The following is a 15,684-nucleotide window of genomic DNA, read 5'->3' on the forward strand; positions in this document are numbered from 1 at the left end:
ACCAGAGTCCCAAAGAAGTCAAAATGCCTGGGGTGAACAACACCATTAAGGACAGGACTAGAAGTCATAGTTCTGGTTTCTTGACTCCACGTCTTCCTGTTACGTTTGATGTAACTCAATGTTTAAACTTAGAAATTGGTGTAGGGTTATCTCTTTTCCATATAGATTGCCTTCTAACCTCAGCAGATGCTCAGTCAAGCATCGCAATTTTGGACATGGTCCAATGTCCAAAATGGTCTGATGCTATCATTTCACCGTGTTCTGATGCTTACATTCTAAGACACACGCATCCCCTACAAGACATGAAAGTCTGTTAAGAAGTCAATGTCTATGCAGAATTATAGTATTAAAATAAATAGCTAGGTGCAGAAAAGTATATATAGTACAATTGCATTTCTATCAAGTATATTATGTGGTTTCTTTATATAATATTTGCAGTAAAACCCCCTGAAGTTCATGCATGAGACTACTAGCATTGGTTGTTTCCAGAATTGAGATTTTTTTGACACTTTTATTTTTCAAGTCTTAAAGCACTGTAATGTATAAAGTGTGTTTACACAAGGAATATGAATTACCTTTAAAAAAATTTTTTGTTAATGTTTATTATTTTTGAGAGAGAGAGAGAGCCAGAGAGCAAGCAGGGAAGGGGCAGAGAGAGAGGCAAACACAGAATCGGAAGCAGGCTCCAGGCTCTGAGCTGTCAGCACAGAGCCCTATGCAGGGCTTGAACTCACAGGCCGCAAGATCATGACCTGAGCTGAAGTTGGCTGCTTACCCAACTGAGCCACCCAGGTGCCCCTGAATTACCTTTTTAATAAACAGAGTAAATGTTTTCACCAAAGGGAAAAACTCTAGAGAAATTTTGTTATTTTTTTCTTTTAGACGTGTTCTATTAACTGTGTTTAACTGGTAGATAGAATTTCTAGCTACCTTTTTTTTTTTTTTTTTCCCCCAGTATCATGGGATTGTATGCTTCGGTTGTCCTTGTGATTGGGAAGTTTGTCCGTGAATTCTTCAGTGGGATTTCTCACTCCATCATGTTTGAAGAGCTTCCAAATGTGGACCGAATTCTGAAGTTGTGCACAGATATTTTTTTAGTTCGAGAGACAGGGGAACTGGAACTCGAGGAAGATCTCTATGCCAAATTAATATTCCTGTACCGCTCACCAGAAACCATGATCAAATGGACTAGAGAAAAAACAAATTGATGCTTTAAGACACAGACTGCAGATCAAATTAACATTTGAATTTTAAAAAAAGCACAATATCCTCATAAGAGCTAAGCATTTCTAGTTGGATGGAAATGGTTTCTCTTCTGACAGGCGGTCAAAAGGAGCTGACTTCCTTCTGCAGTCTAAGCTACCTTGTAAATGAAGGCGTTGTTGAAAATGTTATTTGTAATTCCATTTCTCCAAAATCAGGGCTATTTGTTTTATGATATAGTCAACAGTGTCTTGCATTCTGATTGACGATGCAAAGGAATCATTTATGGGTCTCCTCCCTCAGAGAAACAGGAGAGAAGAAGGGAAAAGGAAAGTTGCCCATGGTTTTCTGGGCGGAGCCCGCACACTTCCTGAAGAGATGCTCTAGTTCAGTAGGCCGCACCCTGTTGCCAACGGGGAAGCTGCTGTGGGGAGAACAGATGGGCCTCAGCACGCCCCGAAAACACGCAACAGCAATAGGAGGCTGAAACTCCTGAAGAGATTTCTGGGGCGGGGGGGGGGGGGGGGGGACAAGAGAGGGAGCCAAAGACCCATGAAGATACCAGTGGACGAACGAGCCTCATTCTAAGCAAAAAGTTAACATTAGTGACACTCTTACTGCCTTATCTTAACTGAAGACTAGTAAAAAAAAAAAAAAAAAATCTTTCCATTCAACACCAGTGACTTCTCAGGAAAAAAGAAAAAAAAGCAGCAAAACAAAAATGGGGACACCGGTTTTGTCGAGGCCCAGCAAATGACTCGCTTCAGTGGTGGCTGTTATGCTTCCGGGTTCGGCTCCTCCTCAGACACAGGCTCCAGGTAGAATGATGAAAATGGCGCCCAGCTGGGTGTGGAAATCTCTGACTCTGTAACTCTTCCCAACTGAGGTCATGAACGCCCTTCTACCTTTTTCCCCATCCCTCAACACGCTTTTTCCCATTTCGATGATTTAAGGCAATGGTTTTTTCCAGTATGTGACATTTTCCTTCCTGTTTTTCAGGTATATCGGAGAGTTTACATATTCCAATTCACATTTTTACATCTGAGACGGGTTTTTTAAGTTCATAGTTATGGAAGAAATATGTATATTGAGCTTGGGGAAATAAAAAAAAAACGGCCTTTTCTTAAATTATTATTATTGGTAATACAACCTCATCATTAAATAACAATGTAGCATGAAAATTTATGATTGAAATGTAGTTTTCATTCTGTATTAAAATACAGTTTCTGAGGAGTCATTAAATGGACTAGAACGTGTCCAGAAAAATGATCCTATGTAGTCTGGGTTCAGGACTGACTTAAAATAAAGCACATCTTGCAAAGCCATTTCAAGAATAGTCTTCATTCTGCCTCCTCTGCGTGAAGTAGGAAAGAATTACTATTTTCAATACTGTGTACAAGGAGTTTAAAAAAATCATGGTAAGGGAATATGGAGCTTTAAAAAAAAACAGAGATCAGACGGTGTTCGGGGTCTTCTAGAGAACTGGTGCATATTTTTCTTCAGGCGGGAAAGCCAGCGTACTTCCCACCCTGTGGCAATCAGCTCCTCCAGTCGTCGTAGCAGTAAACTCAGACCACAAACTGTGGCCCACACTCGGATTTCCCAACAACACGAAGAATCATTTGTGCGTATTCCGGGTTGTGAACTCTTTCTCTGGAAACAGGGCAGCTCAAGGGAGTTTCCAGAGAGCAAGTTATGACACATTCAGGAAAGAGGAGAAGTAGGAAATCCTCCCGAGAAGAAAGTGGAAAGTCAAACTATACCAGAATGGTAATGCTCTTCAAGAGAGCAATTTCCAGGGTTCAAGAAGAAGCTTCCTGTATGTGTGGGGGGAGGGGGGGTATAGAAGGAAATATAAAAGATAGAAATAAAGGATTGTAGAAAGGAGGCGCTTCCTCCGGGGAGGCATGTGCTAGAGTGGAAATGGCAGACAGCGAGGAGGTCCGCAGGCCTGGCCAGGCCACCGTTGGGCAGGGAACCCCCGGGCCAGCAGGCCCTGTCCCCTCTCAGCCCCACGTATCTGACACATGAAGGGATCGTCGTACTGTAGCCAGCCACGTTCCAAGCCCCGGCCCGGCGGACGCTCCTTGTGAAAGTGGCCTGCCACCTTAGATTGGGTTCTCTGGAGACGGCCTCCGAAATGAACAGCCTGGACCAAGGACGTTTGGGGCAGTGGTCCGGGAGTTACACTGGTCAGCAAGGAAGGCAGGATTGAGCAGAGGGACGTGCTGCCCCGTCACGCAGCTGCAGCTGAACGTCACCCAACCCTTCAGGGCACTTGAGATCTAGGGTGGTTCTGCCTCGTCCCGGGCAAGGGCATGGCAACTGGATGCTGGAACAGCAAGTTGTTGCCACCGCCACTCCCTGTGCGGGTTTCACCTTTGATGAGGCGGGAGCCTACTCCCTGGAAGGAGGGGCACAGCCTTGACCCATGAGCACGGGCGTGTGGGCGTGCAGAGGGCATTCGTGGAGACTGCAGTATCCATCACTGTCTATCCTTGGGCCACTCAGACCCGCTGGCTTCTTGTAAGAAGATTGTGAGGACTTACTTCCCTTATGAGGGAAGAGTAAGACGCAGGAGATCCGGCCCCTGCTGCCGCAGCTGGTTTTGAAGCCAGACATAATACTCAGCATCTATCCTCCACCACCTGTTCTAGGTTCCCCTCACCCTCATCTGGCCCCTGTCCCAATGAGGCAGGGAGCCGGGCAGGGTGAGCCAGACCCTCGGCCATAGGGGCCCAGCGTCCTCGTTACCAGCCTTGCTCTGGTCCCAGCTGCCGCATTTACCTCTTTTACTGTTCGGTCTGGTCCCCCCGGGACCCCTGAGCACCAGCGTCTGCCTCCCTCCCCCACTGTATAGCCGCAGCCTTCCTCTCTCAGCCTACCCTTTCCATAAGGTGACCCTGTGCATAAGGTGACCCCATCTGTAATGTGGCTCCATCCATAAGGCGGCCCTGTCCCTTGCCAGAACTGTCATATTGTCCTTCTAGTTTAGTGATCCTTTCTAAAATGATTATTTTCCTTTTTCACTGGCTTTCAAATCCTGATTTCTATTGTTCTTTGGTATCTTGTATTACTTGCTAATTTATTTTTGTCTGTTTGAAATACTGGGTTATAGCTTTCACCCGTGTTGTTGCGGCCATGCCTTTCTGGTAAACTTGTATTGTCTCTAGGGACCTGATTCTGCTCTTTATTCTTTTTACTGATACGAATTTGATATTGTATTTAAGTACAGCCCTTTTCTGTGGCTCCTTGGGGTGTGGCACTAAGTTTCCCAACTTTTGGGTCAGGGGATGGCTCTTCTGGCTCTGCGACTCTGGAGACCCCTCCCACAGTCCCGGAGTGTCCACAAATATGTCTTCCATTCTGAAGCCCCCAGCTCTGCTCACCTCTCCGTGAGGCCCACCCAGCCTCTACATGGTTCTCTCTTCTCATCGGCACCTGTTCTGCCCCCTCTATTCCTAGCAGTGCCCCCGAGGCATGGGGCCTGGTCCTGAGAAGCAGTTTCTATCTGTTAGTTTTGTTGTTGTTGTTGTTTTGAGAAAGGGAGAGGGAGCAAGCAGGAGCAGGAGAGAGGGGCAGACAGAGAATCACAGTATTCAACAAGGAAGAATACATTTAATTTCACAGTTAGGGATAACAGCCTTACATTTCCCTGGCTTGCTTAAATCAATTACTTGCAATAAAGGTGCTTTAGGACAGTGTGCACAAGCGATTAGTTCTTGGAAGCCTACATTGTTTGGAGGAAGAAGAATTTTTTGTAAAAAAATAAGCTATTTTTCATTAGCTTAGAGCATCGTTTCAAGTTATAAATACCTGTGGTATTTAATGTGGGTGCACCCACATTAATGAGGCCATCCTTCAACACCAGCCACACTGCTTCTTGGGACATCTTCATGGGACCTCCAATGGTTAGTCTAGATTTTGTCCCCAGAAGGTTCTGAAGTAGCTCAGAACATTCTATTCGTTAAGTAACTTCCATTACTCTATACCTAAGACCAAAATTTCAATCTCTAAATAATTTTCCACTACAAACTATGTCCCAGTACTTTGGCTGACATCACCTAGGTGAGGTTCTGCAGTCAAATAAGGTGGCAATATCAAGACACTTGACAAGTAAAATACTAATATGTAATTGTCCCAAATTGAAATATAAGCCTCCTGTCCTTTTTCAGTGAGAAAGGGAAGTTAAAATATTAACTATTCATTTATTAATTAACTATTGATTAACTATTAATCAAGTCAATGTCCAAGAACCCAAGAACACTAATAGCTTTCTTATCTTCACGAATTAAAAGTCAAAGAGATTAAAGCCCTCCATTTCTGATTCTGATCAGTCTCAGGCAGAGATGTTCTCAGCCCCTTAGAGAAATTGAGGTCACTTCAGGAAAGCAGCTTGTGTTGTCTTCACAGATTCTTTTGGTCCTTACGATGGCAATTCAATTCGGGGCACCTGGGTGGCTCAGTTGGTTAAGCATCTGTTGACCTCAGCTCAGGTCATGACCTCACAGTTTCATGAGTTCCAACCCCGCATCGGGCTCTTCACTGGCAGCATGGAGCCTGCTTAGGATCCTCTCTGTCTCCCTCTATCTCTGCTCCTCCCATGCTCACGCTGCCTCTGTCGCTCTCAAAAATAAATAAATTCAAAAAACCGTTTAAAAGACAACAATTCAATTCAACACCAGGTTTCTGATGGTGCTTCATTTTCTAAAGAGCCCCCAAATCAAAAAGGACCCACAGAACTCACCCATCATGATCAAAGGTCCTGCCTCCCCAGTTATCTAAGGCAAAAGCATGTTCTCGGAACCACCAAGAGTACTGCAAACCCAGAGCAGAAACTCAGGGGAGCTTGAGTGAAACTGATGGGGAAAATCATGCTGATCCAAGACTGGCTGAGAAGGCAGTCAGTCCGCACCAGGGAAGCAAAATCCACAGCCATGATCTTAACTCAACAGAGAGAGATCTATCCCAACAAGCGGTTACCTTTGGCTCGGTGCATTTGCCATATTGGGGAGGAATCCACGTTTGCACCCCGTCCCCTCTCTCAGAGAGACACGGCTGGGAGGGAGCCGGGGTTGCCCTCTTTACAGAGTGTGGAGATTGGCAGTGTTGACGGCTCCAGCCATAAAATGCATTAGAGATGCTCCTCTTTCCCTCCCGGTCAATTAGTAACTTCTCGGTTCCCATTTGTTCTTCACGCCCATATTACTACTGGCTGGAATGTTATTGGGTCTACTTTCTATTTAGTTACAAAGAGGCGGTATCAGTCCTGAGCTGCGGTAACAGCTTCCACCATCCCCTCGGCATGCAATTATCTGGACCTCCAAAATCAGCCTCCTGCGCAAGGGCTCTTCCTCACGTGCAGTTGATTATCCAGACTACGGGAGGGGTGGACTGTGCAGCCCTTCGTGGAGCAGCTACACGAATGCAAGGTTAGCCTCTCGACAGCCCGTTCTGGGAGCAAATGCAGACGGAATGTCGAGGCACCTGACGTAGTGCCACCGCTATCTGCATATGTCACCAGCACTCCGTGGTGCCCATAGAATGAAGCTGTTCTGCGGTTCTAGAGCAATGCATCAAATGTGTCAAGAATCACCTTCGGGGTGAGGGAAATTGGTAGCTTTTAGGGAAATTGTTTAATAGGTTGCAGGGACACTTTCCCCAAAGTCTTTGTTGAACATTGATTTCCACACCATCCGTATTTCTAATTCTCATTCTCTCCGGCAGTGAGGGTAATACCAGCCAGGAGGATAGAAGGTGCTGGGTGGGGGACACAGCTCCCCAGCCCTTGAGTGCCACAGCCCCCAGCCAAGCACCTGCTGCGCCCTCCTTCCACCCTGGCTGCAGCACCCATGTACCCCAGAGCTTAGGACTCAGGACAAGTTCTCATCGTCTCGGGGGACGGTAAGCAAAGATTTAGAGCTACAGCAAAACGTTAGTTTGAAACCTTTTGCCAAAGGAAGGAACTGAAGCTAAATGTCTCAGGTAAGGATGCCATGGGAGGAATGGAAACTGCAGATGTCATTTAGGTAGCTCTGGGCCCCCTATTTTCCTGCCCTCTGTCCTGCACTGAGGTCTGGGAAAGTGTTTCTGAAAGGCTACCTTCACCCAGGAGGCTGTCAGATGCCTAGGTGTTTCCATCTGCCCACGGAAGAGTGGCATGGCCAGGGATCGCTAGCAATGTGGGTGAGGCCCAGGCCAGGTGACCAGAGCTGAGACACCAGAGTAGGAATTCTGGAAAGAGCCCGAGGATTAGTTATGAGAAAGTGCTCTAGAACAGCCTGGCAGCTTCATTTCAGTGAGCTCGTCGGGCTTGGGGGTCGGAGCCCAGCCTCATGTCAGCAAACACATGGATGCCGGAAGGGCATTTAGTCGTTGAATTACATCAAGCAATGAAATGTATAGAGAAACGTGGAGGGGTTGGACTGGGAAGAAGCCACCTAGTATATTTCCCATATCCTTGGGCTTGGCGCAGGGGTGCGGTCTCAAACACCTCTAAGCACCCGGGTCAGCCCTCCACACGCTTCGCCCCCTCCCGCAGCCTCTCATCCTTTCTAGTTTGCTCACGCCTACCTCACCGTGGCCCTGTCTCGGTTCTTCCCGGCTTTCCGTGTACGTGGCCATCACCCCTGCTAGGTCGGGCTTTAGGTGCCACTTGGGAGAGAGAGGAGACGGATTGGCCAAAGGCTGAGAGAGTGAGCTTAGGTTTTCCAGAATGGAGGAGAAGAGGGAGAAGAGAGCCTCCCGTGATCTGCCCTCCAGGCAGTTCCCTGACAGAGGACGGACCCTCCCCATGTGAGGATTCACACTCACTGGCACATCTGTGCTGTCTTACAAAGAATTCCCACCTCATTCCTGGCTGATGAGACACATATTTTTTAATAGACACATAGTCCACAGACAATGTCACATTAATGTCAGGCGTACGGCAAGGTGATGACAAGTTATGCCGTGTTCACTACGAGTGTGGCTCCCATCTGTCACCACACAAAACTATTACAATACCATTGACTATATTCTCTACGTTGTGCCTTTTATTCCCGTGACTTACTCATTCCATAACCGGAAGCCTGTGTCTCCTACACCCCTTCACCCACTTTGCCCATCCCCTCCCCCCTCCTCTCTGGCTACCATCAGTTTGTTCTCCGTCTTTATGGATTTGTCTCTGCTTTTGGTTTGTTTGGTTTTTTAGATTCCACATATAAGTGAAATCATACGGTATCTGTCTTCCTCTGTCCGACTTATTTCACTTAGCATAAGACCCTCTAGGTCCTACCCGGTTGTCACAAATGGCAAGATCTCTGTAGTTTTTATGGCTGAGTAATATTCCATTGTATATCTATACCGTGTCCCCCTTATCCATCCATCCGTGGATGGACACTTGGACTGCATCCATGTCTTGGCTCTTGTAAATGACGCCACAGCAAACATAATATTCTCCAATTAGTGTTTTCGTTTTCATTTTCATTGAGTCAATATCCAGTACTGGATCACTTGGTATTATTGTTTTTCAGTTTTTTGAAGAACCTCCACACTGTTTTCCACAGGGGCCACATCAATTTACGGTCCCACCAACAGTGCATAGGGGTTCCCGTTTCTCCACATGCTCGCCAACACTTGTTATTTCTTGGCTTTTTTATTCTAGCCATCCTCACGGGGGAGAGGTGATATCTCATCATGGGTTTGATTTGCATTTCTTTGATGATGAGTGATTTTGAGCATCTTTTCATGTGTCTGTTGGCTATCTGTAGGTTTTCTTTGGAAAAATGTCTGTGCAGGTGTTCTGACCATTTTTATTTTTTTTCTTAATGTTTATTTATTTTTGAGACAGAGAGAGACAGAGCATGAGCAGGGGAGGGGCAGAGAGAGAGGGAGGCACAGAAGCTGAAGCAGGCTCCAGGCTCTGAGCTGTCAGCACAGAGCCCGACGCGGGGCTCAAACTCACAAACTGTGAGATCATGACCTGAGCTGAAGTCGGACACTTAACCGACTGAGCCACCCAGGCGCCCCTGTTCTGACCATTTTTAAATCAGATTATTTCTTGGGTTGTGTAAGGAGTGTGTGTGTGTGTATAGAGTTGTATAAGTTATTTATATATATTGGGTTATATTTTTAAAAGATGTCTTTCCATTACTTAGGAGGTATCAGGCTCTAGGCTGATTAATGGCATTGTTGCCTTGGGTAAGAGGTCAGTCTCCAAACCTAACTGACAGGTGACCACTGAAGTTCAGAACAACCCATGAGTTTCATTCAGGGTCACAGAAGGAATGTAAAGAGCCTGGCTCTTAGTGGAAGATCAACTATATGAGCTATTTCTCATAAGTAACCCAAGTCCCAGGTCATAGACAAGACAAGCCATCGTCTAACAGGGACAGAACTTCTTCTGCAGATCCCTATGCACCCAAGATATAAAGTCACCCTTTTACTTACGGGAAGTAATGCCAAGTTTACTTCCCTATGGTCCCTTTTTCTTCTGAAGATTCTCTCTTCCAAGTTGGCTTCATGGATGATGCATGTCACCATCAATGATGAATGTCACCCTTGTCCACATTCAATGTCCCCACCATGAAGGCAGTTTTAGACGTATAGTCTTAATTCTTTTCTATCCATTCTGCTTTTTCTAACCACAGAGGGATTTCTTAACCACTCAGAGGGATTCTACGTAGAGGGATTCTACGTTAATAATCCACTGGCATCTGAGATTCAATATGCCCCCAACCAAAATCATGATTTTCACCTCAGCTCTCTTTAACTTTCCTGCCTTATATTTGTTACTAATACTGTCTCAGGCTGAGGACCTCAGACAGTCTGACATTCACTCAAGCCACCGAGTCGAGCAGACACCTGTCTGGTCCAGTCCCCTAAGCCTCTGCTATGCCGGTATTGTGGCTCTGCCCCCACACTTCTTCTTGCTGACCACAGCGACCCCTTCTTGGGCATCCAGGCTTCTACTCTCCATCCATCCTCTCTGTTCCAGCAGCTTCCAGATCTTTCTGATGATCAGAATCGACAGAGAGCTTTGAAAAGCCAGAGTTCAGAAGCCTACAAGACTAAACCATCAGATCATAGAGATCTAGGGCCCAGAAATACCTTTTTTTTTTTTTTCCTGCACCCAGCTGATTCTGAAGTATTGGTCATGGATCTGTGTTTAAGGACAGTACATCTAACCCAAAGGCTCCTAAAACTCCCTAGCTCCTAAACTGCTTAGAATCATCTCCAGCTCTTGTTTAAAAAATACAGACTTCTGGGGATGCCTGGGTGGCTCAGTTGGTTGGGCATCCAACTTCAGCTCAGGTCACAATCTCTCAGCTTGTGAGTTCCAGCCCCACGCTGGGCTCTGTATTGATAGCTCAGAGCCTGGAGACTGCTTCGGATTCTGTGTCTCTCTCTCTCTGTCTCTCCCTGACCCTCTCTCTCTCTCTCTCTCTCAAAAACAGGTAAGCATTAAAAAATTAATTTAAAAAAATACAGACTTCTGGACTCCCTAGGACTCTGACTTAGAAGGCCAGGGTCTAAACCTTTTCAGATGATTTCAACCTCAGCCAGGTCAGAAGATACTCCCTTCCCTTTCTGCCCTGGAGTTGAGCCTTGCCAGGTACGTCTATATCTAAGGCATCATGATAATGTATAGAAGATGCTCAATAAAGGCTGGTTCTGCCATTCTTCCAGCCACGCTGGCTCCAAAGTTTTGTCCCCACCACTCCCCATGAAAAGGATGTCTGAAGCAATTGGGGAACTAGAGCTCCAGAGACAGAAGGTAGGGGTCCATTCCCTTCCATTCACTTCCTAATCAGTTACACTTGCTCCGGTGTTGGTCAAATGCCTATTGGGAAAACTAGGTCAAGTTTACTGAGAAGAGTGAAGAATGTTTGCAGCCTTCTAAAAACGATGGCTGACAAGGGAAGTCTCTGGGCTCAGAACCAAGTAGCCAATAATTGGAAACGTCTGGTTGGACTCATGAATAAGTGATAATCCAGGAGGCACAATTGGTGGCCCTAAGCGTGGCCTCAAAGATAACTAGAAAAGGCCATGAGTCTCCCACTTGGAGTAGATTCAGTAATACTAAGCAGGCTCTCACACCTCACATGAAATCAGCCTCCTCCCCCTTGGATTACAGGAGAGATGATTTTCAAAAGAAAGCGTAAATTTTTCTATCCTCAGCTAGAGAGAATTCATATACGCAAGTCCCACCAGGAAAGGTGACACATCGTCTTGAAGTTATGCCAACGGGTGGATCATATCCAGGCATCCGTTTTGATATATGGAGGGCAGGTGAATAGGAAATATGAGAGGGTGAGAGTAAAAAAAGGCTTAGAGTCCCATGGAAAGACATCACCTGGAGTGATGTCCAGAGTACCTGGACCAGGGCAGAATACAGTCCCGCCCTGACTTGTCTACAGGATGGAGTATTCAACCAAATACACAAAACTTAGGGACCATGATGGCTTTTTGCAAGCCTAAAGCCAAGCCAAATCATAAATGTCTATACTTCCAAGTGTGGAAATATCACTGCTTAAAATCTTCCTAAATAAAATCAGTGTTCATCTATTAGCTGTTTTCATAATGCATTCATCTTTTTATGTTGTTGGTACAGCGAAGTCCTTTCTGAAAGAATTTTACGTCCATGACTGTTGTTCCATCTCCGTGTAGGAAGGCTTCGTGCAAACACCGAGGTGGATTGAGCTATGGAAAGTTCTGAGGTAACCTCCCTGAACTCCCAGTGCCTTTGGCTAGCGGACAGCTCAGCTGGGCTGCTCTGCGCAGCATGTTCTCCCCTCCCCTGGTGCGGAAGGGCTGCCCAGAGCCTGACCTCTGAGGTTGCCAGCACATATGCAACATATGCTCCATGGGCCAGACCATCCTAAAACACTAATGATGCATTAGGGAACTGCACACCAGCAATATTCAGTTATGAGTTATGCTGCTTCGTGGCACCCAGACTGATGCAAGGCAGTGAAATATTAATGAACCTTGCAGATGGCTGTGCCTCACATTGTTCAGCCCTGCCCTGAGCCCGCAGCAGTTAATAACCAGCTTTTGTCCTGCATTGCACTTGGGACAAGAAACCCAGGAAACATTTTTTTTTAAATAGGGGAAAAAAAAAAACAAAAAACATAATAATGCCAGAAAACAGAGAAAAAAATGTCTGATGTAAGTTGATATACTAAAGTAAAGCCTGTCTGCAGAACAGACAGAACAAAAACCCTTGCAGACAGCAGTCGGCTTGGGAGCCTAACCGTGCCACCAGGCTGCCTCCCCACACTGGGGTCTGGCAGAGAGAACACACTGGAGTCAGGCAGGCTCCACAGAAACACCAACACAGGATCGGGCCAAAAGCTTCACGAGGCAGAGGTATAAACATGAATCATCAGACTCAGGGCTGATGTATGGGACCCCTCGTGAGAATAACCTGGGAAATGTGCTCCAGCAAAGGGAATGCATATTTCAGGGAAGGAATTAGGAGGAAGGTTTACAAGCTAGGAAAACATCTCCACTACAGAGCTCGTATTCCTTTCTCCCTCATCACGACGGTGTGGCTGAGGGCCACTGTGTGCTCCCAGGTGCTAACGGGGTCCAGGTAAATGAAAGAGCAGGCAGGTGCTGTGCAATCTGGCGAGACACAGCCGGAACAGCTAATTTCTAGTACAAGTTTTTGCCCCACGGAGATCCGTCAAAACAGCCTCCGAGGGGAATGGATTTTGCACGATTGTTTTGGCCTCAGATGTTGGCTTGCCTTTTTTGAGACAGCATGGGCCTAGGAAAGAGCCCAGACTTTGAGGTTCTGGTGCGGGATCCATGTATGCTGGAGTAAATCGGGAATACCAATATGTCTATGGCCTCACACGATAGCGTTAGGGTAAAACGAAAGCATGTACATCAGCAACAAATAGCTAACTAGTGCCAAGTCCTGTCAGTCAGGGACGATCGCCAGATGGAGGAAATTTATGTACCCTTTTGATCAGTAATTTTATCATTTTTGGTAGCGATAAGCACACAGAGCCAAACGACATAGTAATAAGTTGGACCTAATCATATCCCCTTCAAAATATAGAAACATGATTTCAAGGAGAAATTGATAAAACCAAAGTCCCAGCCATAGTGGGAGATGATCCTACAGCTCTTTTAGAAACTTACAGACCAAGGGCAATAAAAATGAGATTTGAACAAGGCGGCTCAGAAGTTTGATGTGTCCGTTATTTATGGAACACAACCATCTACAGATAGAGAATATATAAACTCTCCAAGGACCCATGGAACAGTTACAAAGCAAGAGCGCGGAGCCTTGCAAGGCCACAGTGAAAGGGCAGCTTTCCTCCTCCCCTCCAACTCAGCATTTTCTGTCTTTTTTTTTTTTTTCCCCCACCCTCAGCCCATCTGTAAACGCTGGTGATTTTCTAAAGGACTTTAATAATATGAATACACTTGGAAAATCAACGAAGAAAAGTCAAGTTTATAAAGTTTAGGTTTCCTGCCCTGAAATACCTAATTATTGCTTCTTGCTTGGATTGTTCACCATGAAAGCTTAGCTTTCAACATCTCTAACGACTTATCCTTACTTTACCCCTCCCTTCCTCCCTCAAAGACCCTAGCAGCAAGAGTCACAAGTTCAAATCACTGCGGGGCCAGGCAGGAGACGGGAAGGGGTCCAGCCATTACCCGTGGCAGCCATCACCCAGCAAAGAGGTCCATTTTTGGCCTGTGCACATACATGCCCCAGGCTTCCTGGTCTTCTGGATTTTTCAAGGGAAGTCAGAAACACATATTTTTGTGTGGAATGCCCCAACGTTTAAATGTCTTTAGCCAATTCACACTTTCTTAACATACTCTGTGAATCAACCAACTCATCTCTGGACAGATGGGGTGCCAGCTTACGAATTGCTACTGAGGCCCCTCACGTTGCCTGTGGTTTAGGTGGTTGGGCACCCACACACTTCCCCACCCCAAGGGAGATGATTTTCCTACGGTAGGAACTGTGGGAGTATATTCCCACAGAATCATGCAGTTGAGATAGGGATCTATTCTGTCTCTCTTTTAAGAGACATTGAAGGATTGTCCTGAAATTGACTACTGATCTTATTTTCATTCAGACTAATGTTTTCGTTAATGTCTTCCTTAGAAAGTTAAACTTCCTTTGTTTTTTAGAAGGATGGGGAGCAAGGTGGCAGCAAAGGGGTAGATAAGTTTTAGTTCTAAATTACAGCTCCCAAAATACAGGTGTTTGAGGACCACAAAATTCCTCTAATACAATTGTAAAATGAAGGACGAAAGGTTGTCCTTTTCAGTTCAGTTCAAGGAATATTGATTCTGCTCTTACTACCACGGGTGTAAGTATGTGCCCAGGACGGCCCCAATCTCAGGGAAGGTCACAGAGTCACAGATGACTTCTGACCCATCCAGCCACCACGCGACCTCATGTCCTACTGGTGCCTTGGGATCCTTTAGAGCTCCTCACCAAGATGACCTGTTAATCTTTTGCTTCTAGAAAACAACTTATTTATTTATTTATTTACTTTTTTTTTTGTTAACGTTTATTTATTTTTGAGACAGAGAGGGACAGAGCATGAACGGGGGAGGGTCAGAGAGAGGGAGACACAGAATCTGAAACAGACTCCAGGCTCCGAGCTGTCAGCACAGAGCCCGACGCGGGGCTCGAACCCACGGACCAAACTCACGGACCGTGAGATCATGACCTGAGCCGAAGTCGGCCACCTAACCGACTGAGCCACCCAGGTGCCCCGAAAACAACTTTTTTAAATAGTCCCTCCAAATGGAGAAATTGACTGAGGTTTCTGGAATTCACATGTCTCTTATAGAAGTGGTGTCCTCATCTCAGCCAGACCCCAGCAATGAGTGGCTCCTTGGCCTGTCACACATCTGCTTTAGATCTGGTGGGGTGCCTAGACCCAAGATGAGAAGCTTTTGAGAGCCCCCAGTCATCCCTGTGGGCTCCCTCCCCTGCATGGGCTACTCTGTGCCTTGCTCAGAATCATGATGTGGCAACTTATTAGGGCAGCAAAAATAGGGTGTTATATCTTGACTGAACACAGATGTGGGCTTTATAAAGTGGACAAAACATTTAAAAACACTTAAGATAAGTTCATTCACTCACACAAACACTTGGGAGCATACCATTTATATATTAGTTTAAATTCTTGGGGCGCCTGGGTGGCGCAGTCGGTTAAGCATCCGACTTCAGCCAGGTCACGATCTCGCGGTCCGCGAGTTCGAGCCCCGCGTCAGGCTCTGGGCTGATGGCTCAGAGCCTGGAGCCTGTTTCCGATTCTGTGTCTCCCTCTCTCTCTGCCCCTCCCCCGTTCATGCTCTGTCTCTCTCTGTCCCAAAAATAAATAAACGTTAAATTCTTAAATATATGACCTTTATCCATGTAACTATTTGATTTTATGAAAGCATTCTCCCATGCATAATCTCATTTGATCCCCACAAAACCCTCTCACGTAGAGGAGACTGATGGGCCCACCG

At 46.1% G+C, this 15,684-nt stretch overlaps 1 protein-coding gene across 1 annotated transcript in view; it reads left to right on the forward strand.

Annotated features, from left to right (window-relative positions):
• The window catches only part of PIEZO2 (piezo type mechanosensitive ion channel component 2), a 487,982-nt gene extending 485,454 nt beyond the window's left edge, over positions 1-2,528 (forward strand). The window contains 1 exon segment of the mRNA XM_043558273.1: positions 956-2,528. Within this exon segment, the coding sequence (XP_043414208.1) occupies positions 956-1,208 (253 nt within the window). The 3' untranslated portion in view covers positions 1,209-2,528.
• Positions 2,529-15,684: the final 13,156 nt, after the last annotated feature.

Source organism: Prionailurus bengalensis, chromosome D3, assembly GCF_016509475.1.
Source record: "Prionailurus bengalensis isolate Pbe53 chromosome D3, Fcat_Pben_1.1_paternal_pri, whole genome shotgun sequence".
NCBI classification, from domain to species: domain Eukaryota; kingdom Metazoa; phylum Chordata; class Mammalia; order Carnivora; family Felidae; genus Prionailurus; species Prionailurus bengalensis.